Source organism: Lytechinus variegatus, chromosome 10 (genome assembly GCF_018143015.1).
Source record: "Lytechinus variegatus isolate NC3 chromosome 10, Lvar_3.0, whole genome shotgun sequence".
Classification (NCBI taxonomy): domain Eukaryota; kingdom Metazoa; phylum Echinodermata; class Echinoidea; order Temnopleuroida; family Toxopneustidae; genus Lytechinus; species Lytechinus variegatus.
The window spans coordinates 26,619,443-26,647,389 of NC_054749.1; the positions used below are offsets into that span (position 1 = coordinate 26,619,443).

Here is a 27,947-nt window from a genome sequence, read left to right on the forward strand (position 1 = left end):
GGCACCAATCATTTCTAACAACATATGAAATCTCACAAAATTTGAAGCTTTCAACACTCCTGTGATGACTACTGGACTGGGATCGAATGCAGACCAAACCCGCCTACATACCTGTCTGACGAGAGCACGCCTCTTCTCCTCAGACTGTTCCTCCTTTGATGATGAATCTCTTTCAAAGTTAGCCTTCGCAGCCTGGAGATTGACCTCTAGACGTAGCTTGGCATCCTCAGTGGCTTGGAGCTCATCTTCCAGTTCTTCCATCTGAGTACGCATCTCTTCAATCTGGGTCTCCAAAGACTTCTTGGCCTTTTCAAGCTCATGAACCTAACAGGAGATGAATATATTCATATAAAACCCTTTCTCAGGCACGGAGTGGGCTGAAAATGTCGAGATACAATTATTGTCAGTAGCGTCCTAAAATCCAGTCACTAAGACTGTAGAGAAGGTGTTCAGAGGGGTATTTTGAATAAATACATTTGCAGAGAAAAAGGCACTACAGGCCAATTCGAACTCTAACGGCTGAAAAAATGCCAAATGTAAATTTTAACAGCTGAAAACATATTCAAAGACTGCTATATTTTTGTAAAATGAAAATGTCACATAAAACTTTAGTCTAATTCATACAAATAACCCTGTAACAATGCTTTAGACAGACTTTATTTAATATTAAAATTTAAAAAACAGAGACTCATAAAAATTGTTTTATTACTAATTTACACTTGTCATATATTCAATTTGTTTATAAGTAGTGGGAAAATCTCACAAATCTAGGATCATGCAAACATAGTTATATAAACATAAAAATATAAACACTACCTACCACATTAACACTACATGTCAAAATATATGACAAAATGTTTATCCAAAACACCTTAACATTTTTGTTAGGTCTTTTCAAGCCCATGGATGTAAAAGGCAAAAGAGACTATGCTGATTTTTTTTATCTCTAAATATCTTATCTTAATCTTATTTTCTATTTTTGTATACGATATCTTCCTTCTTTATTTTGAGGCTCTTCCATTCATGATTAATTGTTGCACTATGCAAATTCAAACATTTTATAACTAAATACAGAAAATCAGTTTGATTACCTACACTATTACTGGTGTTTTTACACAAGACAAATTTACCAAACTCAGAGAGGGCATCATGATGTGTATTATTTCTATACTACTCACATTCTTGCCGACATCGTCCTTTGATGAGACGAGTTCATCCAGCTCAGCACTCTGTGTCTTGCGTACTCTCTCACTCTCCTGTAAGCTTTCTTGGAGTTCCTCAAACTCTCGGTTAAGATTCATCAGCTAAAGAAAAATATGAAACACAAAGCGTTAGTGGATGGTTCACACATCAATCCCTCTACCTACGATACTAAATTTGATCAAAAAATTATAATGCGATTATTTAGACAGGTCGAATGTTAAATCTTGGACCCTCAAGATGCGCACATGAACTAAACAGCACAGCTATTGCAAAGAGCTACATGTATCAATCTATGATCTAACAAGAGTTTGGTCATTGCCGAATGATTCGGTTGAGTGATTAGTCTGCTCCAAATAATAAAAATAATAAGCTGACAAAGAGAAAATCTGAGCATTATCATAAGTAAAATAAGGGGGAATTAGACAAGTGTTGTGTAGACCAAATGGCAATTAGACCAAGTGGGTTTAGCCCATGTGGTATCTAAGAAGTAAACCAACCACTTGTAGACCAAATGAATATGAACCTTGGCACTGGCCTTGGAATATTTGGTCTATGGTCGACATCCTACCTTGGTTTCTTTGTCACGACATTCCTTTGATCTCTCGTCAAGTTCCTGAATGATGCGTTCCTTCTCGGCTTTCTCATCATTGAGCATGCTGTCAAACTTCCTCTGCTTCTTCTCCAGAGCCGTGACGCTGGCCTTCTCCCTCTCCATGTTCAGAGTCACGTCATCAAGCTATAATCATCACAAACAATCAAAGATACATATATCATTAGATTAGCTGAGCGTGGTAGCCCAGTGCATTGGTCTCCGGACTTTGAAACATACAATCGTTGGTTTCAATCCCAGCCTTGGCGTAATTTCCTTCAGCGAGTAATCGATCCACTATGCGCTGCACTCAACCCAGGCGAGGCATTGAGTACTGGCAGGAAGTAGTTTCTCAAAAAGCTCTGAGCACCGATATCAGTAGCCTAGCTTAGACTGGAAAATGGAGGAGCGCCTTGAGCACCTAACAAGGTGGATTTGTGTAATTAATAAATACCCTCTATTTTCATCACTATTATTATTACTATATGTAATGTAAGAAGTTTGAAATGTAGATCATTTGAACATTAGGGGAGAATTCATGGAAGGACTTGTGGGACGTATTATCGGACAGTTACTGTTGGAATTGTGCTTCTCAGCCAATCAAACTCAAGGAAAGCAGTCAGATCTGAGAAAAAGAATCAGGATGATAAATGCATGTTGTTTGGTTCAACAGTCAACCATTCCCTCAGGATGAAAGCAGAGTGATGACACAGTGACGGCACAGCTTGCACCGATATATTATGAAACATATGCATTAACCCAACCTTTCAATGCATCCCATCCATACTTTACCTCAGCCTGTAGCCTCTTCTTAGTCTTCTCCAGTTTGTCCGAAGCCAGCTTGAGTTCCTCGTTGGTGTTGTTCATGGCCTCCAGTTCCTTGGACATCTTCTTGCGGTATTCTTCTGCTTGGTCCAGAGAGTTGGAATCGTCCTCAACCTTCTTCTTCAGATCAGATACCTATTAAACAAGACACAGCAAACACAGGAAGGTCATTGGTAGAGTTTTAGTCAAGCCCATCAACAATCATGACTGACCTTGATGCTCATTATCATGCTCTTTTTCATTTTTCACCTTGTGCTACTATACAGAAAATATGCCCTACGAATGTGTTTTGTAAAGAAAAAAGAAGTTTTGTCAGTAAAGGCCATATTTTCAATTTATCATGAATATTGGCAGCACAAATTTGAGCAATATTTAATTGAGCATTGACGTCATTGCATCGTCATCTTAGAGGCTGAAGCCATTGCTTTGAATGTGTTGGTGATCTGCGGCTGGCACATCTCTGTGTTTACATATATTCCTATATCCTCTGTGAGAGGGCGCTGTGAGATTAGACATCATACCCATAAGGTCTATTGACATAAGTTAGTGATTGTCTCACTCTGGACTGAACAAGACTATGGGGACATAGAGAGAAGGGAAGGGGGGCAGAGAGAGAAAGGGAGGGGGGTAGCTGTTTCTTACCTGCATCTGCAGGGTTGAGATCTGTCTCAAAGCATTGCTCCTGGCCTGTTCCTCTTCCTCTAATTGCTCCTGTATTTGCTCTTTCTCAGCCTCCATAGCTCTCAGTTTGGAATTGAACTCTAGCTTCTGCCTGGTCTCCTCGTTAAGGCTCTCCTGCATCTCTGTCAGCTGACCCATCAAGGAGTTGGATGATGATGTGGCCTTTGAAGCCTTGCTCTCTGTTTCCTCCAGGACGGTATTCAGGCTCTCTACTTCATTCTAATGGATAGGAAATAAACCAAGAGCTTATATTAGGTCGAGATTTATCTTTTACTCCTCAAATCTGCAAGAATAATTCATTTTTCTATTATTTTTTTGTACATTGAAAACTATCAATATTGATATAACTGTACCAAATTCAGCTGTAAGACTGCTGTGTGCAATAAATAAATCTAACATCATTCATATGTTACAATAATAAAAGCAATTTACATATTCTCAAACACATAAAAAAACATTATCATTAAATTCTTTCAAATCTATGTTAAATTAACACCGTTCTGTTGAACATTATATTCTTGTTGAAAATAATGAATTTGTATCGTTTGATAGTCGATGGAGAAATTTTGCTGTAAATGTATGATTTTGATTATGCTTACAATTAAATCACACATTGTTGTATCATTATTCATGTTATGAATATAATCATAGTATTTTATGTTATGTTACATTTTATTTGGTAGAAAGATATTTTGAAGCAAATATGATTTGATAAAGAAAAAAATGTATAGGGTACTTGAAGTTTAGAGGCCTTCTCCTGTGAATCTGTCTTTGCTCTCTCGGTTTCCTGTAGCCTGACGTTCAGTTCAGCTAGTTGTGCTTCCAGGGTCTTTCTCTTCCTTTCCGATTCTTGCTTGGCTTGGGTGGCTTGCTTGAGATCGTTGTTCAGTTCAGAGTTGTTGCTCTCCAAACTGGCCTTGTTCTTCTCCAAAGATGATTTGGACTGATCAAAAAAATTATAATAATTTGATACAAGAGACCATCCAACACATTTCCTATTTAGCCACATTGATGCTACAGGGATAAAATATATCAGACATAAGCTTCATTAGATTATTTTCTTGCAGAATGTAGAAAAAAGATACCTACCTAACTACAGACTTCCTGGCAAGAATCAAACGAAATATGCTATTGTAATGATAATCACTTTTTGCTGCCTCTGGTCAGATATTATGAGCAGACAAATTGCTATTTTTACAACTCTTAGGTCACACTTAAATCTTTGTGAATAACCACCCTGGTTCAGTTTGTACGCGTACCTTCTTAACGTTATCCAATTGGTCATTGAGCTGTTCGATGGCACTGTTGTGCTTGTGACGGAGATCTTGTATGGTCTGCTCGTGTGATCTGCTGCCCTCCTCTAGCTGCTTCTTTATGTCCTGAAGCTCGTTTTCTCTGCGGTTCCTCAGGTCCTGGGCAGCTGCGGTGTTGTCGATAGAATCCATCAGCTCGGATTTGATCGCCTCCAGTTCCTGTGATTCAGATACAAAATATATGTAGTGTTGCTTCATCTGACCCAAGTTTCATGAAAAGTCATATCGACTGACTAATATACACTCAGCCAATCAGATTCAGAGATTTGCTGGAGCTGATGACAATAGACAGTGAAAATCATCAACTATCTGTTTCATAAACAAATGCTCAGCTGATTACAAGAACACAGGCAAGCTCATGGAAAGGCTGGGCTGGGAAGTAACTGTTGTCAAGGTGGTAACCATGGTTGAAGATGGATGATGCCCCACATTTTGAGAAAGGATGATGGTGAATTTGTGAAAAGTGCATCAGATATGGAAGTGGATGGCATATTCAGAAAAAGGAAGATACACTTAATCTACAACTGACTACATTTTTTTACAAAGATTGCCATGGACATATAGTTACATTAAAATGTTTTTCAAGTTGTAATACATGTACTCATACACATGATTCATCTTGGTTTGAGAATCTTTTATGACGGCTTTTCGCAAAGCTCTAGCCAATGCTTTGAATACTGACCTCATTGAGATCCCTCTTGTTCTTTTCAGCCCTGGAGCGAGCATCCTTCTCAGCGTCTAGATCCTCCTGGAGCTCGGTCAACTGATTACGGAGCTCACGCTCCTGCTTCTGAAGCTGGTTCTTCTGGGTCACCTCATCATCGATGCTGAGAAAGAACAGAAGGGGGAAACATGACACCAATCAGTCAGGCAAAAGTCGAGTGTTAAATCCTGTTCTTTTTGTCCCTGTTGAACACAGGTGCCCAAGGTCCCAACTTTCAAGAAATTGTGATTGATCCAATCAACCTCAACATTATGGAAATCCATCAATGTCATAATTTTTTTCCTAAATGACATTTTCACAACATCATTGGTAAAAAAGAAAAGATAAGCACATTTAATTGCCATGACAATGAATATCAAGAAAAAAATTTGACGAACATGCATGTTAGATGTTGGTGTTGCTCTCATCACATGACTGTGGTTGACCGGATCACTCGCAAATCTTTGCCCCTAGCCCCCATCCACCACTTTGCACTTCTTCCCTGTATTAAAATATAACTTCCAATCTCATTATGAATGGGACAAAAGTATGTGACCAGTTGATCCTTAATATGTTAAGTTGCACGAAAATAAACATTTACTTGAATTGAAATATATCCCTTCGTCCTTCCACTGGTCTCTCTTTTTAAAATAAGAATATCCACACTTGTATGACAATTACACCTTTACTTACCGAGCCAGGGCAGCATTGAGCTCTTCTTCTTTCCTTGCAAGTAGCGCCCTCAGTTCTACGATCTCTTGACGAAGCTCATTAAGCTGCTCCCTTAGATCTTCTGTCTCAGTTTCAAGCTTGCGCTTGTGACGCTCCAAATCATTACGTAGCTAGAAAGAAATAAAAGACCAGTTAAATATCTTAAAGCTATTTTTTTTTTATACCAACCCATCAGTTCAAGGCATAATTAGACAAATTTACAGGACCTTGATATTCTCATCCATCAGCAACATTAATGTTATTATCATAAATACCATCCAAATCATCAACATCAATGCCATAAAAAACATACACATCACCAATGAAATCATAATGACTAATATTAGCAATTTACTAAACGTCATCATTACCGTAAACATTAACATTTTCATCATTAACTTCGTCATCACCATCATCATCATCACCACCACTATCATCATCATCATAATCATCATCACCACCACTGTCATCACAACCATCAACAGCATCACCATCATCATCATCATAATCATCAACACCACTACCACCAACAGTATCATAAAAAACAACATTTCTATCAACATCATATCTGTTGCTATAACTGCTATAATTTTCCCAATTCTCTCACCTTCTCATCTTTGCGAATCTTGTCTTCAAGTTCTCCGATGCTTGATTCATGGCGAGCCTTGAGTTTCATCAGACCCTTGCTCTTCTCTTCCTCCTCGGTCAACGTGGCAGACACCTCCGAGAGCTTCTCATCAACGATCTTCTTGTCTTTCAACAACTAAACACAATAAAGACACAACATCGAATTTGAAAAACACCGCTCTTATACATGTAGAATATAAAAAAGTATCATACTAATTGGACATACATGTAGCATAAAACTTTAGTAATGTGCTGCAATGGAGCTTAACAATACTAAAACAACAAATCCATGGCTCTAGGAGTAGGAATAAAGAGATATTTTTAAAAATGATTTCAACATATCTTTGAAGATAAATTCAGCAACATATGGGATCTTTCTTATTCCTGCAATACAAGCTATGTGGAGGAAGTTTACAGATTGATGCAGAGGTTTGAGATTTGAGCCTTGGTAATGTCTTTCTGATGGAGACGTTATAGGTTGGTCCACGGAAAAAATAGTAAGATCTGATTGATACACATCAGAAAAACTAAATTACGTACATTCTTGTTTCTTATTCCTAACAAGGGATTGAACCCAATGATTTTGAACAACAAAGAGCATCAGTAAATTGCCATTCTTTTGGGTCAGATAGCTGCATTATCATAAAATACCTTGTCCCTATCATCTCTTTTATGTAATGAACATTATTTTCCAAATAATATTCTTTGATACCCTGTATGACCCACAACAGGGAAGGGTAATTTTCAAAGAAATATTAAACCATTCATAGGTTCTGTAATAGCCAAGCAATAAGCATGAGCACACATAAAAAAAACATTTGAATCATTTACTTCATAAGCATATCACAAAACTGATATTGCTTGACAAAAACATACCTCTGCAGTTGTTTATACCTTGCCACTTCATATACATGTAGGAGTTTAAATTATTTACGGCAATGAAAAAACATACTTTTAACTAAACAGATTCCAATGTCAAAACAATTATACTCATTTGAAAGTGGTAAAAAATTCAAGCAAAAAGGTTATGTTCATCAAGTTAGATAAATTTTTATCAACTTGATATGACAAAATAAATTGTAATCAGGCTTTAATATTCAACTCACATCTTAATCTCAATAAATGAATAGTCCATCCAACACAGTAATAAAGATTGGGCAGAAAAAAATGTCTCTAAAAATACAATTTCAGGAACATCAAAACATTAACATAGGCTCTGCCTGGCTTTATATCTCTCATTAATTTATTGAATTGAATGATACTCTATTAAACCTAACAACAATTACCAATAATGGTGCTTCAATGACTTTGTTAAAAATGGTACTTAGTACATTGACAGTATTGACAATTAATTATATTTCTACATTTTACAAATAAATGTACATGTAATCAAATAAACAGAGCTACCAAAATATCAATGGGTATTTTCTAAGTGCACTGGTAGCTCCCAATATAATCTCTCATCAATTGTTTTATGACCTATACAATTCACAACATTATTATTGTTACAACAAATGTTTATGTCCATGAAGTTCCATTCATACATAAAATATACATAAAATAAAATATAAACTAAAAGTCATGTCCTTTCAACCCATCTGCAAAAAAAACCCCAAATATTGATCAATTTAAAATATATCACACAGGTGTATGAACCTACAATAGAATTTAAGATGAATCTTTATGAAGTTAAAAAAATAAAAACACACAGAGGAAAATATACCTCCTGATCTTCTGCCGGAATATCCTTCATCTTCTTCCTATCCTTCCTCCGATCCTTCCTTTTATCCTTCCTTCTATCCTTCTTACGAGCGGTGGAGAGACACAACCCCATCCACCATACCTCACCACAGGATTTAGCTCAAAGATATGAAACCCCCCAGTCTCACTTTCCCAACAAACCAACCCAAACCATGGCCAATCTCACTCTGGACTGACCGAGGATAGTACCTCAAATTGAACCTTAATTGGAAAACAGGAGTCCCTGCAATTACTGCACGGGAGCAGTACATCACCGTGATGAATATACGCAGAATTGAGCCAAATGAAGTAAGCCACTGTCCGAAGATTCAGCTGCACTTTGAAGTCTGGCTCCGCGGTGAAAGCATCTGCCATTTCTAAACTGTCATTTTTCAGGAATATATATATGATTCTGCTTGATGCGTAGTTGTCTCTGATTCAATACGACAGATCATGCACTAACATCTAGTTCTTCATCAATTTGGATTACATTTCCTCTGAATACAAAACAGTATAACACACAATGAACTCTAAACCACCCTGTTTTGAATAGAAAAAAGATATATGAAATCAAAAAGAAAATGAAATGTCATTTTATATACATTCTCTGCTTGCGACATTGCACTCTGAAGACATATTATTAGAAACGATGATGTTGTTCCTCCAACTGTACACACAAATCAGCCATAAACACGCAGCTGTAATAAATGGCTCTAATCTAATTAATTTTGGGCAGTTATCTATACCAATATTGCATATCCTTGTTATCCTCAGCGGTGGAAAATTGATATATTAGGCCCATTAGACCAGAAACTAACATCCATAGATGTATACTTAAATAGAGTGAAGGAGGATGAATACTAAAAGCAGGTGAAGGCCATACCTCTCAATCTCAATCTCAGCTGAATACCATTTAGGAACAATTTTATCATAATTTAATGAACGATTTATTGGTTATATTTTCAAACCGATTTGTAAAGTGGAGGAAATTTAATTAATTACCCTGAATACAAACATGAAAATCAATTTTCATCGATTTTATTGGTAACGTTATGTGACATGCCTTTGCTTATATCAAAAGATGAAAGGTCACAAATTATTATTTTATAATCATTATTACAACCATAATTCTTTTTATTACCATCATCATTTTGTGATGACGTTCGCTGCTACCAAAACAAAGAAACAAATTCTATAGCAAAAGAAAGAAAAAAAACACCTTCATTCTCTCTCCTTTATCTTTCCATTCCTACTTCCACTTCTTTTTCTTCTCCTCCTCCTCCTTCTCTGTCTCCTCCTCCCCTCCCTCTCCATCCTCTACCTCCTTCTTTTCCTCATCCTTCACTCCTTCTTTCCCGTCATCTTCCTTTTCTCCTTCTTTCCCGTCATCTTCCTTTTCTCCTTCTTTCCCTTCATCTTCCTTTTCTCCTTATCTCCCTTCTTCTTTATCTTCTTCTTTCTCCTCCACCTCCTCCCCCATCCCTTAGCTCCTACTTCAGTTCTTTCCTTTGTGCCTTCATCTCTCCTCCATTAATAATTTCTCTCCTCTCCATTCCAATCATTCATCATGACAAAATATCTCATTGAATAAATACTTTCTACACTGCTATTTTACTCAACTCTTTGGGGGAAGAGCACAAGCAATGCGATGGCTGCCAGGAGTACATCCCAAAACACTCGCTCCAATAACGAAACAGGTAGGGAGAGAATCCACCACTCCATTGCCACTTACTGATTCCATTTCAATAACAACGTTGTCCTTGCCCACAATCACTCTGAAAGCTTTACAGATATTCTACGGGAGGAATTCATTTCCTTCCTTCTAGACTCAAAGTCAACCTTTCTGCCTCCTGATTTTCATCATAAAGGCGTGATGTCATCGCGATTCTGAAGCCAAGTTGGTATTAAATTCCTTCACTTTGAGGTGTCATCATCCATGTTTGTATTATAGTTGTTTACATTAATAGCAAATTATTATATCCATCCTTTGCTTTCAACCATATCATTAAAAGTGAAATATCAAAGCTTGGCTTTATCCTCAGTTACTAAAATGTTTAACTCATCACAGAAATACACGATTGTACATTTGTTAAACTGAAAAGTCGCCAAACATAACTTCTGACATTCTTCCTTCCTCTTCAGTCACTTCCGAAGTCAGAGTAAAAACACCAGGGTCAGAGACACATTGATTCCTCAATCAAATCACTGCCAATATTCCTTCCTACCGAACTACAACAAATTGGCTGATTATTTCCAATTCTGACATCACACTCCCGAGGTAAACAGTAATAACTCAGAGTGGAGCTAAATGAAGATGTAGCCTTTGAAAAATTGAGTAATTAGTAGGACAGATGTAAAACTTCATGTCCTTCTGGCATGATGATTGTTGGTCACACTGTGGGTATTGTTTGGTAGCTACCACCTATCCATGTCCGATATTCCAAGGCTGTCATCAGAATCTCATTTTTGGAAAGTGCAAAGCTTCCCGACACAGGCGCAAGATTGAAAACAAAACATGTGAATCGTGGTCTTCCCCTCTTCTTAGTAATGTGTGAACAGACCCGCAGCACATCACTGTTGATGCGAAAGCTACGTAGTCCCATTTACAATTGGGGTCTTTTAAAGGTATTATTTTCCAATGACCATGGATGAGAACTACCAATATCCTTCTTTACTTATAAGCAAACACGGAACAGCCACGGTCAGAAACAGATTTCCATATTGTTGAATTGCCATTTTTAGAACTCAATCTTTGGGGGTGTTGCAAGGAAACATTTGAAATCAATTGTAAATTTCAGATTGAATATCAATTGCAACTAAAGAGCAAAATTGATTTTCACTGCTGCATCATTGCAAGGATCAGGCAAGCAATCAAATGCAAATTTGCAAATAATTGCCATAAAGTTGACTTTAATCGATTGTAATTTTCTTGCTCCCCATTAGTGTATATCATTTATTTAAAAAAATGAAAAGCTGCTCTCTGTCTATTGGTAGAGTGTGAACATGATACATGCACATCACAGCAAAGTCAATATGCTTGCTATTTGGCAGGATATGAAATGTCTCTCGAATCGTTTTCCACCTCATTTTCATTCTCTACTGGAGTTCTTCTTTGGACATCTACAGACACACATATATCATCCTCTCGATGGATTTTCTCTCAAAATTACAAATCACCCTCGCTTCAATAACAGCCAAATGGCCGAGAGAGCATAGATATGACAGCTGTTTCTTGGCCTGGCATCTACCCTCCAATTGGGAAGCAAAACATTGGGTCTTACTTAGGCGTTTCTCATCACACTTGAAGACACCTTACTAATTGATTCTACAGATATAGCAGTGTTATTAGCCTATTAACAACCAGGTCCTCGGACAGGTTTCATGATGCAAAATTTCTATAACAAATTTACTATTAGCCAATCAGAATGAAGGATTTCAGTAGCTGTTGAACGGTTATTATAACATGTTTTATGACACAGCCTCCAGAATGACTTGTTATCCTAATAAATAACAAATTTATATGGCAAATTCACCATCAGACAATCAAATGATGCTATTCCTGTGGCTATTAACAGTTTCTATAGTTTTTGTTTTAGGATATCACGTTTAATGAAACAGGACTGAGAATAATTCCCTATGTATATTTGACACATAGGTAATTCATGGATTAATGGTGATATCTCTGTAATAAATCATACTAACCACAGAATCTGACAAACTTAGACTTCAAATACTTGCAAACGTATACACTTTGTAAACTATGATTTAAAATGTACATTAGATGCTTTTACAACAAGTGTTTTCTCTCATTATTTCATGATGAGCTCCAAGGGAAACTCCATACATGGCTATGTTAAACTTGTTACAAATGTTTACATATAAATAATTCTTTAAGTTTGTACTTTTTAAAACAATATCATACTGTATTATTTCATTACTAATTCACATTCAAACTTAAGCAAATAAACAATAATATATAAAATACAAAAATAAAAAATGCTTGACATGAACTTCTATGATTTTACCACGATACATGTACTTGGATGTTTTCATTGACAGGTTTTCACATACCTGTATCAAAGGAAAATGTCAACAAATAGAAAATATCAAACTTTGGACACATGTTCAAGGTCTTATATGTAACTTGAACTTGGCATCTACATGTAACTAACACAAATATGATCATGATAGCAAATTCTCTTTAAATTCTCATTTTAAGCTTCCTTTGATCGGTTTGACAGTACTTTATTCCTCTTTCACCCCCCCCCCCTTCCCTTTTGCTTTCTCCTTTTCTATCCTTCTTCCTCTATTCTCTTTCTGCCATTGATTCTACTTGTGGACAATTTCATACAGTATGTACATGTACATTAAAATCAATCTTTTTGGGGGGATCCTTTCTAGTTATTTACTTCATGTAAAAAGTAGATATGCTCTCAAATCATGTCTTGAGCAGTACACAAAGAGAAAAACAAATAAAAAATGAGGCTCTTATGTCCAATCAGGGGTTGATCATTTTATAAAATTGCACTTCTAACTAGAATACAATAATGTCCTACCTTAGCATGAGAATCATCTAGGATGGCTAAATCTTCCTCTACTTTCTTGATTCTGGCATCAGCTTGGACCTTTTCTAGTTGTATCTTCTGCCTGGAAGCTTCTTCCTCTTCAAGCCTGAAACACAAGAAAATTAAAGCACATTTTAATTCATAAATATACTTGATAACCAAACAACCATACTTTATTTTTTATTCACAGACTCTTTGTAGGATTCTGTTTAAATGTACTTTAGAATAAAATCTAAATTATCGGATTTTTAAAATGTAATTAAATGTTTTTAAATATTCTTATATATTTCAATGTCTTTTAAAATTCTTATGTATTTCTTTGTTTTTAAATTTGTTGTTTTTTTTTATTTTATTTGTATGGAAAATCTTCAGCGACTTTTTCTGACCATTAACAAGATGAAATTAATTGAGTTTAATCAGCAAAAGTAGAAATAATGAGAAATTGATGAATTCCAGATAAGAACACAATGTATTTATGTTTTTTTATCAATTTTGGGTCTAACATGCACTTAGGAAATGTTACTTAATTTTGGCACCGAGTGCTCGTGGGGTCGCAAATTTGAACTAAAATAATGAAGACTTGAAAGAAAAAAGTCATAAAAGGCGCGGCCTGACTGAATCAGCCTTCCCCCACCTCCCCCCCCCCCTCTGTTTTATTAAGGTGAATATCCTCTTTACAACACCTAATAATAAGTGTATTACAAACAATATACATCAATATTAATTTCTGAACAGTACTTGCAAATAATATCTATAAATTGCTATTTGGTTATCTACGTATTGGGACTGAATTTACTCTTCTCAACACAAGAGGGCACTCTTCTAAAATACTGATTAACAAAATTTGATACACTGACAGCTAATGCAATGATGCCTTTGGCAACTCATGGGGAAAACTCTGAACATAAAGTCTCATGTTGCAGCCAGAATGAGAAGATAAAGGTTACTTTTAGTAAATAGGATACAATTGTTAGCTTTTCAGATTTAATGAACTATTACCATGAAGTTAGTATTTGGACAACATGGAAACGGGGATGTAATGATATCAATGGGAGAGGAAGCTAAATCTAGCATTCATATTGCATTTCCACAATGATTCAATTCAATTCATGAAAAAATGCATCTAATGGTCATCGTAGATGAGGAATCTTGGTATTGGTCAGCCAATAGTCCAATATTATTCTTTGAACTTTACCCAGCGCGCAACACTGGCACCGGACCAACCGTCCCAGATTGGTAAAAATTGCTGTCGGGCTAGTAACTTTTCAGAAATAGCCAGATTCACTGGTCCTACATGACCAGTAAAAAATATATCAAACTGATACCAATGATATTTAACAAGTGGAATGCCTCTGGCCGTCTCACCTGCATCACGCGGTTCAATATAGTAGCAGTGCTGACTTTGAATACTACTCTAACTCGCAAAAGATGTTCAGTGATACATGGTTACTCTTATGTCCACTTTTTATGAACTAGACCAACAAACTTACAGAGATATGATGGTTATTTAACAAAAAACCCCAACATTGCCAAAGTTCATTGACCTTACATGACCTTTGACCTTGATCATGTGACCTGAAACTCGAACAGGATGTTCAGTGATACTTGATTACTCTTATGTACAAATTTCATGAATCAGATCCATAAACTTTCAAAGTTATGATGGTAATTCAACAGATACACCCAATTCGGCCAAAGTTCATTGACCTTTGACCTTGGTCATGTGACCTGAAATGCGCACAGGATGTTCAGTGATACTTGATTACTCTAATGTCCAAGTTTAATGAACTAGACCAATAAACTTTCAAAGTTATGATGGTAATTCAACAGATACTCCGATTCGGCCAAAGTTCATTGACCCTAAATGACCTTTGACCTTAATCATGAGACCTGAAACTTGCACAAAATTTTCAGTGATGCTTGATTACTATTATGTCCAAGTTTCATAAATCAGATCCATAAACTTTCAAAGTTATGATGGGAATTCAACAGATATCCCCAATTCGGCCAAAGTTCATTGACCCTAAATGACCTTTGACCTTGGTCATGTGACGTGAAACTTATGCAGGATGCACTGATCTCTCCCCTAACTGGATATGCGGGGAGGGTCCTTTGTTTGAAGCCGGCGAGTTCTATTGTCCGCCATACCAGTTCCCCCAAAAAGAACGCGATCGCTCCATTAGCATATGCATTGTGAGCGATACGCTAGCTGTCTGCACACTGAAGCTCTTGCTTTTTAAACAAAACTTCATATATTTAAGGTGCCAGAATTCGCAATTTTCTTGAAACCATGGTACTTTCCCAGTACATTTCGGAAACATAATTTTGAAGGGGTTGGTGTTTTTCTCACCTAAGGAAGAATGGATGAAATCTTTGACTTGTCTAGGGGTATTTTGGAGGTTTGCCAAATAACCTCTTAGGATCGATAGGGCGACGATTTTCTAGGTTATGCAGGCTTATAACACTGGGCTTGAAACCCCCTTTAATTTAAGTCCACCCCCAAAAAAAATCAAACAAGTGTAACACCGAAAATCTCATCGCTTAAGTAAAACTTTAAAAATATAACTTTCATATTTTACTTCTGATTTTGATTAAATTTTGAGCATTATCGTGTTTTTTCTCTCTATTCAAATAATCGTTTCCGTGAGGTGGACTCGCCCTTTAAAGGACAAGTCCACCCCAACAAAAACTTGATTTGAATAAAAAGAGAAAAATTCAACAAGCATAACACTGAAAATTTCATCAAAATCGGATGTAATATGAAAGTTATGGCATTTTAAAGTTTCGCTTCATTTCACTTAACAGTTATGCACATCTCGGTTGGTATTCCATTATTTTAACATTTTGTGCTTCAGGCAAGGAGGTCCTATAATCGTCAAATTCGTAAAATTGAAATATTGTATAGTTCAAACTATAAAAAACAAAAGAAATAGTGAGTGAGTAATATCATCGACTCTCTCAATTTGAATGTAACTGGCTTGTTCATATCACAATTTTTTTTAAATAAGCGAAACTTTGAAATGTCATAACTTTCTTATTTTACATCCGATTTTAATGAAATTTTCAGCATTGTGCTTGTCTGATTTTTCTCTATTGATTCAAATCAATATTTTTCTGAGTTGGACTTGACCTTCTCTCTCTCTCCTTCTGTCACATCGATCGACCCTCTTCAATTATCCTCTACCCAGTTTGTTCATATAGGCAGCGGAAGCGGGGGGGGGGGTCCTGTCCCCCTATATTTTAGGTGGGGGATAGACCCCCAAAATTTATGTTGACAATTTTTTTTTGTTCTTTTTGCTTGTCAATTTTTTTCCTGCATCCCCCCTAAATTCAGGTGGACCCCCCTAAAATCATTGTGGTCCGCCCTAAAATTCTGGTTGATATCCTTTTTTCGATGCTTGTCAGATTATTTCTTTTGTTTTGCATCCCTCCCTAAATTTTGGGTTGATAACCTTTTTTTTTGCTTGTCAGGTTATTTTTCTTGCGTCACCCCCTAAATTTCTGGTTGATAACCCCCCTTTTTTTTGCTCCACCGAGACATTTTTTTCTTTGAAGACATTCGGCATCTCAAAATAAGTTCTGTGAAATTTCTGAAGTCTGTAAATCCGTCTCTGTAGCTTAATGTCTTTTTTACATACTTTTGTTTAAAAAATGAGTTCTTGGAAAAAATAATTCGATCTATTGTTGACAGAGAAATATCACAAATTCACATGCCACAAGTTACATAACCCCCTAAAGTCCTAGTCCTACCGTACATGTATACCTCTAGCTTGTAAATTTTATTGTCCTTTCACAAATAAAAGATAAAATAATTTTCAGAATACCTTGTAGATCCAGTCCTTGTCCAAAAAATCAGTCTATTTCGGTCAGGATCTATGCTTCGCAAATTTTTTTTTTTAACTCCTCCGACTGAAACGGCAGATTTTCAGTTTTAACTTAAATCAAATTTCAGAATACAGGCTACACGGTCAGTATTTTCGTGTCTCGTGATATTCTTCTGTCCAAACATGACTGATAAACTCATAAAACTTGGTGACATTTGTGAATATTAATAAACTGAATATTTATTAGAATCATGGTTTAAATTCATCACGCTTCCAGATAAATCACAACAATCGATTACCCCCCCCCCCTGGAGTTTTAAAGTTTTGGAAACTTGCTCTGGTAATTTAGAATTACCACACATGTATTTGAGCACATGGGACTACATAAAGTCTACAACTATGCAGTTCACCAGCTTGTCTTATCTGTGAAAAGTAATCCCCTTTTCTCTGTTTCCACGGTCGTCACGATAAGTGCAATTATACGTGGCACAGGACAACATCTTAAACTTTGTATTAGGTATAAATTCACATTGAAAAGTGCTGTTATAAGAGTTGATCTCGTAAGTATAATTCAGATTGATACTATTGTCGTAAACCAGACTCTACTTCGATTTTGGCTCTTTTGGGGGAACTCGGCGTGCGGAGGTACCAACTTCCGGTGCTTCAACACGGAATAGGCCAATCAGCGTTATTGTTCCCATCCAGATAAGGGAGAGATCAGTGGCAGGATGTTCAGTGATACTTGATTAACCTTATGTCCAAGTTTCATGAACTAGGTTCATATATTTTCTAAGTTATGATGACATTTCAAAAACTTAACCTCAGGTTAAGATTTCGATGTTGATTCCTCCAACATGGTCTAAGTTCATTGACCCTAAATGACCTTTGACCTTGGTCATGTGACATGAAACTCTAATAGGATGTTCAGTAATACTTGATCAACCTTATGGCCAAGTTTTATTAACTAGGTCCATATACTTTCTAAGTTATGACGTCATTTCAAAAACTTAACCTCGGGTTAAGATTTGATGTTGACGCCGCCGTCGGAAAAGCGGCGCCTATAGTCTCACTCTGCTTCGCAGGTGAGACAAAAATGGCTCTGGCATCTTTAAAAAAATTGGCTCTCATGAATTATGTTGTGTGTGTTTGTGTACTGTTTGTTTGTATGGTTTTCTGGGGGGGCAATAAAAGCAATAAAAGACTTGCAAAATAAACTCAATCTTTTTTATATATATTTTTCTTAATTTTGGGTGACCAGTAAATTTTAGGTACGGACCACTAAAAGTTATTGGAGGTGGGACCAACAAAGAACATAGGCCTATCGAGCAACATACTATTGAGACTAATTTTTTTTTAAATATACAAAAAAGTATTATGAAGACAAATCTAAATCAATATCATACAAAGCAATTTTAGATCTATCTCATATGTTATGATTGGTGCCATCTTCCTAAATCAATATCCATGATGAATATCCAATCAATGATGTAATCTCTTACTTTCCATTCATCACATTTTATTATTATTATTATTTATTATTTTTTTTTTTTTGGGGGGGGGACAATTTCCTATGCATGATTATAAAAGACAATAACTTGGTGAATAAGGCAGTGAATAAATTACTATCTTCAATACTAGAGCTATGGGGGGTATCATCCTACATTACCAATCTTATTACTCTCAATGGTAATCTAAAACCTTGCTATTTTACAACTTATTGGGGTATTTTATAAAATAGGCCCTAACCAATGCCACTGGCACTATGTGGTTTAAAAGGGCATTGCAAGAAACCGAATTCTAAATCAAGCACAAGAAAAATACACTTCAAATCTTTTTATTGAATGCAAATTTGATTTCCATTCAAGTGTAACTCAAATTTCTTGCAATGCTTAAATTAGCAATTGAAGAGAATTTCCATGCAACCATCCATTATGCTTGATGTGAACATAAGTTTCTTGCAAAGCCCAATTACACTTGATCTGATTGAATGCAAGTTCCTTGCAACACCCCATTACACTTGGTCTTTATACTTGATCTGTAATAGAATGCAACTCTCTTCCAACACCCCATTACAGTTGATTTGCAATTAAACATTATTCTATTACCATTGAATAGAATTATGAAATTCTAGTGATTACTTACTGTTCTTCAAGGTCATTGATATTCTGTTGAAGTCTCTTCTGCTCTGCACCGAGACCTAGATTCTTCTCTTCTTCTTCCTCAATACGAGCCTCAAGGTCATGAAGTATCTCTTCAAGCTCCTGTTTCTTGGCAGCCAACTTCACCCTCATCTACAAAAAAACATGGACAGAACATTGTTTAACATCAACATCATCAATACATGTACTGACAATTTTCATAAGCTCATGCTTCTTGGTAGTCAGCTTCACCCTTATCTCTTAAACAATTTAGAAAAAAATGAATATTGTTTGTCATCATCATCATCACTATCACCTTCATCACCATAAGATCCAACATCGTTGTCATCATCATCATCATCACTTTCCATTAAAGTCATAGCCCATCTGACATTATTATTGTCATCATCATCATAATCACTTTCACCCTCATCATCACCATAATATCTAACATTGTTATCATCATCATCATCATCATCACTATCACCCTCATCATCACCATAATATCTAACATTGTTATCATCATCATCATCATCATCACTATCACCCTCATCATCACCATAATATCTAACATTGTTATCATCATCACTATCACCCTCATCATCACCATAATATCTAACATTGTTATCATCATCATCACTATCATCATCATCATCACTATCACCCTCATCATCACCATAATATCTAACATTGTTATCATCATCATAATCATCACTATCACCCTCATCATCACCATAATATCTAACATTGTTATCATCATCATCATCATCACTATCACCCTCATCATCACCATAATATCTAACATTGTTATCATCATCACTATCACCCTCATCATCACCATAATATCTAACATTGTTATCATCATCATCACTATCATCATCATCATCACTATCACCCTCATCATCACCATAATATCTAACATTGTTATCATCATCATCATCATCATCATCACTATCACCCTCATCATCACCATAATATCTAACATTGTTATCATCATCATAATCATCACTATCACCCTCATCATCACCATAATATCTAACATTGTTATCATCATCACTATCACCCTCATCATCACTATCACCCTCATCATCACCATAATATCTAATATTGTTATCATCATCATCATCATCACTATCACCCTCATCATCACCATAATATCTAACATTGTTATCATCATCATCATCATCACTATCACCCTCATCATCACCATAATATCTAACATTGTTATCATCATCATCATCATCACCCTCATCATCACCATAATATCTAACATTGTTATCATCATCATCATCATCACTATCACCCTCATCATCACCATAATATCTAACATTGTTATCATCATCATCATCATCACTATCACCCTCATCATCACCATAATATCTAACATTGTTATCATCATCATCATCATCACCCTCATCATCACCATAATATCTAACATTGTTATCATCATCATCATCATCACTATCACCCTCATCATCACCATAATATCTAACATTGTTATCATCATCATCATCATCACTATCACCCTCATCATCACCATAATATCTAACATTGTTATCATCATCATCATCACTATCACCCTCATCATCACCATAATATCTAACATTGTTATCATCACTATCACCCTCATCATCACCATAATATCTAACATTGTTATCATCATCATCACTATCACCCTCATCATCACCATAATATCTAACATTGTTATCATCATCACTATCACCCTCATCATCACCATAATATCTAACATTGTTATCATCATCATCATCATCACTATCACCCTCATCATCACCATAATATCTAACATTGTTATCATCATCATCATCACTATCACCCTCATCATCACCATAATATCTAACATTGTTATCATCATCATCATCATCATCACCCTCATCATCACCATAATATCTAACATTGTTATCATCATCACTATCACCCTCATCATCACCATAATATCTAACATTGTTATCATCATCACTATCACCCTCATCATCACCATAATATCTAACATTGTTATCATCATCATCATCATCACTATCACCCTCATCATCACCATAATATCTAACATTGTTATCATCATCATCATCATCACTTACACCCTCATCATCACCATAATATCTGACATTGTTATCATCATCATCATCATCACTATCACCCTCATCATCACCATAATATCTAACATTGTTATCATCATCATCATCATCACTATCACCCTCATCATCACCATAATATCTAACATTGTTATCATCATCATCACTATCATCATCATCATCACTATCACCCTCATCATCACCATAATATCTAACATTGTTATCATCATCACTATCACCCTCATCATCACCATAATATCTAATAGTCAGGCAGCATATGTCATGATTTACCGGCTACTTCGACAAATTGGCTAAGTCTGATTTTTCACTTTTATGTGATTGGTGACATCACAAGGATCAACTTTCAACTTGGTGACAAATTTCTAATGGTCATCTTGACCATGTGAGGGGTCAAAATGGAGTCAATAGGGGTCAATTTTTGGAATTGCCCCGATTGTGTCGAGTTATACATCAAATTGTTTGTCTGGTTATACTGAACAAAAAAGTGTACACAATCATATACTCTTGACCTCCCGTAAAAAAGTTATGACCGGAAATAGCAAAAGGTCAACAAACTTTCGTTACATTGTATATATGGCAAATTACACTGAAGGTGTTAAGAAAGCTATTTTCCGCCGGGGGGTTCTTACTTTCCTTTTTCATGTTTGTACTTTTTTATTTTCGATTTTAATAAGTTCACCTTCAGAGGTCCTTATCCAGAAGATATTAGGGTCAAGACAAGGTCAGGGAAAGGTCAAAGGGTCAACATGTAGCTGAAATACCCTAAAAGCGACTAGAATCGTAGAAGTCTCATTTTTTAAGGGTTGTTTATTTTGAAAAGTCTGTATCTATAACATTAAATAAATTAAGATGCTTATTTAGGAACAAAATAGATTAACAGAGATAGACGTCGAATGCGTTTAGTGTGGTATCATGGTATTGCAAGAATACATTGAAACAACTTGACAAACCCTTGTGCCCTTATCATCTTCATGATGTAATAAGTGCAACCAGCTCTATCCGAGTGTCTTTTTTTAAGGAAATCAATTTTAAGTTCAATTCATTTTCAATTTACTAGTCATTGATATGTAAAGAAACATTTCCTTCATTGCTTTGTCAGAATATTTCAATCAACAGAAATTATTGTATTGTATAGTAGGGTATAAGTGTAATACTATGTAACAGAATAAACATCGATTGACCAGTGCCCCAGCTCCTAAGAAAGATGCACAACATTTCATTTGGATTAACTTAGGATTGAGGATGATATTATAAGTTGGGCTCCAATTGCTCCTTAATTCAAAATCTGTGACGGTTATATTATTTCTGACAAAGAGGCAACATCATGCAGGCATGCGTATTGTAGAAGTGTATGTCAATATTATGCTGATGTGATATATTCTGACCATTACTCGATCTCTGGAGCCAAGAAGGACTACGCAATTCTGGTGTTGTGCTGTTCTGAGCTAATCATCGGGACCGCTTTTGCATAATGTAAAGAGAAATTTATAGATTTCGTGCATACTTTTGGTCAATTATCATGTATCTTTCAGTAAAAAAAAATATGCAATTTTCTTTTACAAATTCTGGGGACCGCTGCAACCTCCGCCCGCTGCGGCATGGCCGTGGTTTACTTCAATGAAATTTGATGTGATTATTCTTTCTGGCAACATCCAGGTAGTTCACAAAGTAGGAGAAAAAAAACGACAAAAGATTATACCCCAGTACATGACAATATTTTCTGTTGATTAAAATATTCTGTACAAACAAATGGATGAAATGTTTCTTTACATATCAAAGATCGGTAAATTGGAAATGAAAAGAACTTGAATTGAGTTCCTAAATCAAGCAACTCGGAAAGAGCTGGTTGCACTTATAACGTCATGAAGATGATTTGATTTTTTATAGGATTTGTCAAGTCGTTTCAAGGTATTCCTGCAATAAAACATGATACCACACTCAAACTATTCGACGTCTATCACTGTTTATCTATTTTGTTCCTAAATGAGCACATTCTACCCCCTTTTTATCTAATGGATAATGTCTTCTAAGAGACTTTTCAAAATGAAGAACCTACTTCTAAATTCAAACCGCTTTTATAGTGTATTTTGGCTACCAATGAAAGTTTGTTGACCTCTTGACCTTTCCCTGACCTTGTCTTGACCCTTAATATCTTCTGGATAACGACTTCTGAAGATGAACTTATTAAAATGAAAAATAAAAAAGTACACACATGCAAAACAGAAAAAACGAAAATATTAGCTTTTTATCACCTTCAGTGTAATTTGCCATAAAAATATACAATGTAACGAAAGTTCGTTGACCTCTTGACATTTCCCGGCATAACTTTTTAATGGGAGGTCAAGAGTATATAGTTGTGTACACTTTTTTGTTCAGTATAGCCAGACAAACAATTTGATATATGACTCAACACAATCGGGGCAATTCCAAAAATTGACCCCTATTGACCCAATTTTGACCCCTCACATGGTCAAGATGACCATTAGAAATTTGTCACCAAGTTGGAAGTTGTTCCTTATGATGTCACCAATCACATAAAAGTGAAAAATCAGACTTAGCCAATTTTTCGAAGTAGATGACATATGCTGCCTGACTATAACATTGTTATCATCATTATCATCACTATCACCCTCATCATCACCATAATATCTAACATTGTTATCATCATCATCATCACTATCACCCTCATCATCACCATAATATCTAACATTGTTATCATCATCATCATCATCACTATCACCCTCATCATCACCATAATATCTAACATTGTTATCATCATCATCATCATCACTATCACCCTCATCATCACCATAATATCTAACATTGTTATCATCATCACTATCACCCTCATCATCACCATAATATCTAACATTGTTATCATCATCATCATCATCACTATCACCCTCATCATCACCATAATATCTAACATTGTTATCATCATCATTATCATCACTATCACCCTCATCATCACCATAATATCTAAGATTGTTATCATCATTATCATCATCACTCCCCATGAAATTCATAGCCCATCTGACATTAACTCACCTCCTCAGCTTCCTGGCTCAGTTCTGACTCGGCCTGCAACTGTTCTGCTAGGAGGCTCTTCTCGTCAAGTACCTGTTGGAGTTTACGCTCCATGTCAGTGTAGTCCTTCTCTGTGTTCTCCAGCTTGTCCCTGACCTTACGCAGTTCATCCTCTCGCTGCTGCATCTCCTCGTCTTGACGAGTAACCTAGAAATAAGAAATGATTGACCAAAATGAATTAAAAATTCCAATGAAATTATAAGAAGCCGAGATTGATCAATTTTGCATTTGAGCTCACATTGACTAAATAATCTACTACAATTCTTCCATTGCTGCATCTTCCCATCTTTACAATTCACCTCCAAATATCATGATCTCATGACATAATCCCATTTAATTATCTAAAGTCTTTTTTTTATTAGCTTTTATTCCTCAAATTGGCAAGGATCAGAGCGATAGAATAACTAAGGCTCACCAAGTACAGGACAGTTGGATTGGTGATTGGTTGTAAGGTTCAGGGTAGGTTAGAAAATAACTTACGTTCAGGAGCGGCTTGACCTTGGTGAAAAGACGCCACCACTGCCAGTTACGGAGTTTGAGGTAGGCCAGACAGTTACGTTGGATGATGCGGATGGCACTCAACTGCTGGATACGTTTCTGGTAGTTCCTATTGAAAGCAATTCATAAACAGATCCAATTTGTAATTCTTCCACAAAGAAACATCACCCCATCTCTCTGAGAGGCAATGGATCATCAACAAAGACATCCTTCAGAATATAATACCCAGGTAAGACCCTTAATACTTCTTGTCGAGGCCTTCTTACTTTAAACTTGTCATCACTAACATACACAACATTCTACAACAAATAAATAACATTATTTCAGTAGGTGGACTGCAGAGCTGTAACTTGTCATTTATAACAAGATTTGTGGACTGGTCCCAGAACAATCAGTACTACATTACAGTGGAGCTGCCAACCTTGTACAACCCATAACAAGAAGTATTTTATGAAAAAAGAGCATAATGCAGTAACTTGGTTTCAAAAATGGTAATAAATATGGCATAAGTGTAATAGTTGGCAGCTCTGTAAAAGCAGTCAATAATGGAGATGTCAACCCCCTTCTATATATTTTCCTATTTCTTCACACCGTTTTTGCTTTTTACGGAGATATAAGATAAATAAGTGCCTGTTTCATAAAGATCTTCAATTATGGAAACTTTCCTTTTATTCTATGAAATACCATGGTAACAGTCTGGACAGCCATATCAGGATCACGGTTCCATGGAAGTTACAATAATTGGAAGTCTTCATGAAACCGGCCCCAGGTCCAAGTTACATAAACCTTAGCAATTGATCACAAGGCTGAATTCTTGGATTGATCATACACAATAATGAATGCAATCGGTCATAGAAATCCGCGCTAAGATCGATTGCCGAGCTTTATGTGACAGGGCCGGATCTGTTTAACATCATATTGAAATATCCTACTTTCTAGCAATGGCACCACGGCAGTGAGCTTGGAAGCGGATGATGATGTCGGTCAATTTCAGATCACGTTCCTCCTCAAGGTGGGCCAACACACCGGCGCGGAAGAAGATCTTGCTCTGCCCCAGACGGAACAGGTTGGGGTCCAGCTCCAAAGCGCTGATCTGTAAGGAAATAAGGTGATGATGATAATCGCTATTGAAATCACAAAAATCTGAAGAATCGTTTCAATGTATCATTCTCTCATCCCTGATTACTTGTATGTTAACAGACTCCTCTATTCACCATCGTCTTGAGGGGTCCACCTAAACCCTAAATTATTTAGTCGAACCTGATTATTAACAATGCCCAAGGGAAAGGCGACAGTGTAGACATGTGTCTTTCAAAGACAAGTTCCATGGCACATATTCCTTTCAGAAGGGAGATAATTTGGTAGCCACAAAAGACAAGTTTGACTGTCGAATATACATTGAGACAATATTTTGGGATACTTTACAATGCCATAATCTGATTCGCTCCAACTTCTGGAGCTTTGTTTCAAAAAACTTGTAATAACAAATGTGTAATAACAGTTACAGCTACTGAAATTCCTTGATTCTATTGGCTGATAGTACACTTGTTACAGAAACTTTGCATATGTCGTTTTAACAAGTCTTTAAAAAATGAGGCACCTTAACTTTCCTATCCCTAGAATGTCTTTACACAATGCATAGGGAACAACTTACCATGGCTTGGGCGGCCTTTCTTCCATCCATGAAGCCCTTTGGAATGACGTCTGGTGTCAGCAACTCATATCTACACAAGAAAGACAAAAGCATTCAAAGTAAATCTCAATGGTAATGATCAAGGGTGGTAATGATACAGGAGCTTGGGCAATTCGATCAATGAACACTTATAAACAAGCCCCAAAATGGGCACGAGACACTTTCTCCTGCGCAACATGCTCCTCTACGGTTTTCTCTAAAAACACAAAGTGAGGGTTAGGGTAAGATTTGAAGTTTCTGTTTGTTTGGCTTAACGAGTGCATTTCTTTCCGGTAGGAGCAAGTGTAACAGGAGCAAATGCTAAGGAAAACACTATAACGTGTGCAGTAAAATAACAATATCAGAAATCATGATGGAGGGGTTGAACAAAGTGCCAGCTCTTAAAAAGGTAATGAAAATTTCAAGAATTTTCTTCTGAACCATTCCTCCACTGTTATCAGAGATCCAAATAAAAAATAGTCAAGCGAAAGCCATAAGTCAAGTTTCATTTGCGCTACTAAATAGTTGGACTTGAGAGTATCCCATTTCAGTTAAGCTTTCTGGAGCTGCAACAGGAATAATCTCAGCAGGGTAGAGCAAGATAGGTTTATAATGTGCAGGAAGTCACTTCCATTTTCACACATCATTTTTCTCTTTTTTTTTCATGGTCTCTCTGATTCACTGGTAATAGACAAGTTAACATTTTTCATTGAATAAATGAATACCTAATTAAGAATATAGCCATATGGTTACATATTGTTACATGTGTGTCTTAAAAAAATCAAATCCAAGTTTCAGGATGCAAACTAATTTCACTCCCTGCACCTAGAAAGAAGCCAGAACATCCTACAGGCCCATATGAGCTATCTAAATACAGTGGTGTTCAAAAGTTAGCGAACCCCCAACAGAATATGAACGTATTTAAAGTGTTCAAGTTCTACCATGTTTTAGATATTTAACTAAGAAGTCAGGTGAGAAAATATTATATTTTCAATGAAGTTTGTTTCTCTGGGCTCGCTGAACATTGTAGTGTTGTCTACATTCAACACTCAGCACGAAGGAGTGCATTTTGTGGTGAGGTTCACTAACTTTCGAGCACAACTGTGCATCCTGAAAAAGCCTAAGAAAGGTATCCCTGAGGCTTGAAATAGATGTGAAGGCCACTTACCGGGATCTGAACTCTTGGAAGAGGATACGATTTGGGAAGCCCTGACGACAGATACGGATACCTTCCAGTACACCATTACATCTCAGCTGTTCCAGTACTAGATGGGAGTCAATCTTGCCAGCCTATAACGACAAACATGACAATGTTCACCTAACATTCATGTTCTCAAGATTTTCATTGGCATTAGATCCTTCAATGGCAATGCACGATATCCAGATTTGAAATTGTAATACTGAATATTAGACAAATATACGATATTCAGCTTTATAAAGACAAGCAGCACCTCCTCTATGATAATTGTGAAGAAATTTGCATATTAATACAATGCACCCCTATCATTTTCTTCCTCCAAATCTTATTATTATTCACTAACTTTTAATGTCAAAACACCTACAAAGAAGGAGATCTCCTTAGAGAATATCAACCAGGGCCCCCGCATTGCTAAGAGTTACAATTGATCTGATGATCCGCAACTATGGATGGCCAGCAGCG

At 36.3% G+C, this 27,947-nt stretch overlaps 1 protein-coding gene across 5 annotated transcripts in view; it reads right to left on the reverse strand.

The window, feature by feature from the left end:
• LOC121422183 (myosin-10-like) overlaps positions 1-27,947 on the reverse strand; it is a 72,504-nt gene that overhangs the window by 19,592 nt on the left and 24,965 nt on the right. For all 5 annotated transcript variants that reach the window (XR_005971129.1, XM_041617067.1, XM_041617066.1 and 2 more), the window contains 17 exons: positions 27,456-27,577; positions 26,270-26,339; positions 25,548-25,708; positions 24,598-24,724; positions 24,079-24,264; positions 18,924-19,072; positions 12,949-13,063; positions 6,633-6,788; positions 6,008-6,156; positions 5,294-5,438; positions 4,558-4,770; positions 4,035-4,241; positions 3,260-3,517; positions 2,585-2,752; positions 1,772-1,939; positions 1,179-1,304; positions 112-324 (listed from right to left, as the gene is read on the reverse strand). Coding sequence is in view for 4 of the 5 variants with exons in the window: in XM_041617067.1 (XP_041473001.1) it covers positions 112-324; positions 1,179-1,304; positions 1,772-1,939; positions 2,585-2,752; positions 3,260-3,517; positions 4,035-4,241; positions 4,558-4,770; positions 5,294-5,438; positions 6,008-6,156; positions 6,633-6,788; positions 12,949-13,063; positions 18,924-19,072; positions 24,079-24,264; positions 24,598-24,724; positions 25,548-25,708; positions 26,270-26,339; positions 27,456-27,577 (2,733 nt within the window). In the remaining variant the exon portion in view is untranslated. The remainder of the gene's footprint in view (positions 1-111; positions 325-1,178; positions 1,305-1,771; positions 1,940-2,584; positions 2,753-3,259; positions 3,518-4,034; positions 4,242-4,557; positions 4,771-5,293; positions 5,439-6,007; positions 6,157-6,632; positions 6,789-12,948; positions 13,064-18,923; positions 19,073-24,078; positions 24,265-24,597; positions 24,725-25,547; positions 25,709-26,269; positions 26,340-27,455; positions 27,578-27,947) is intronic.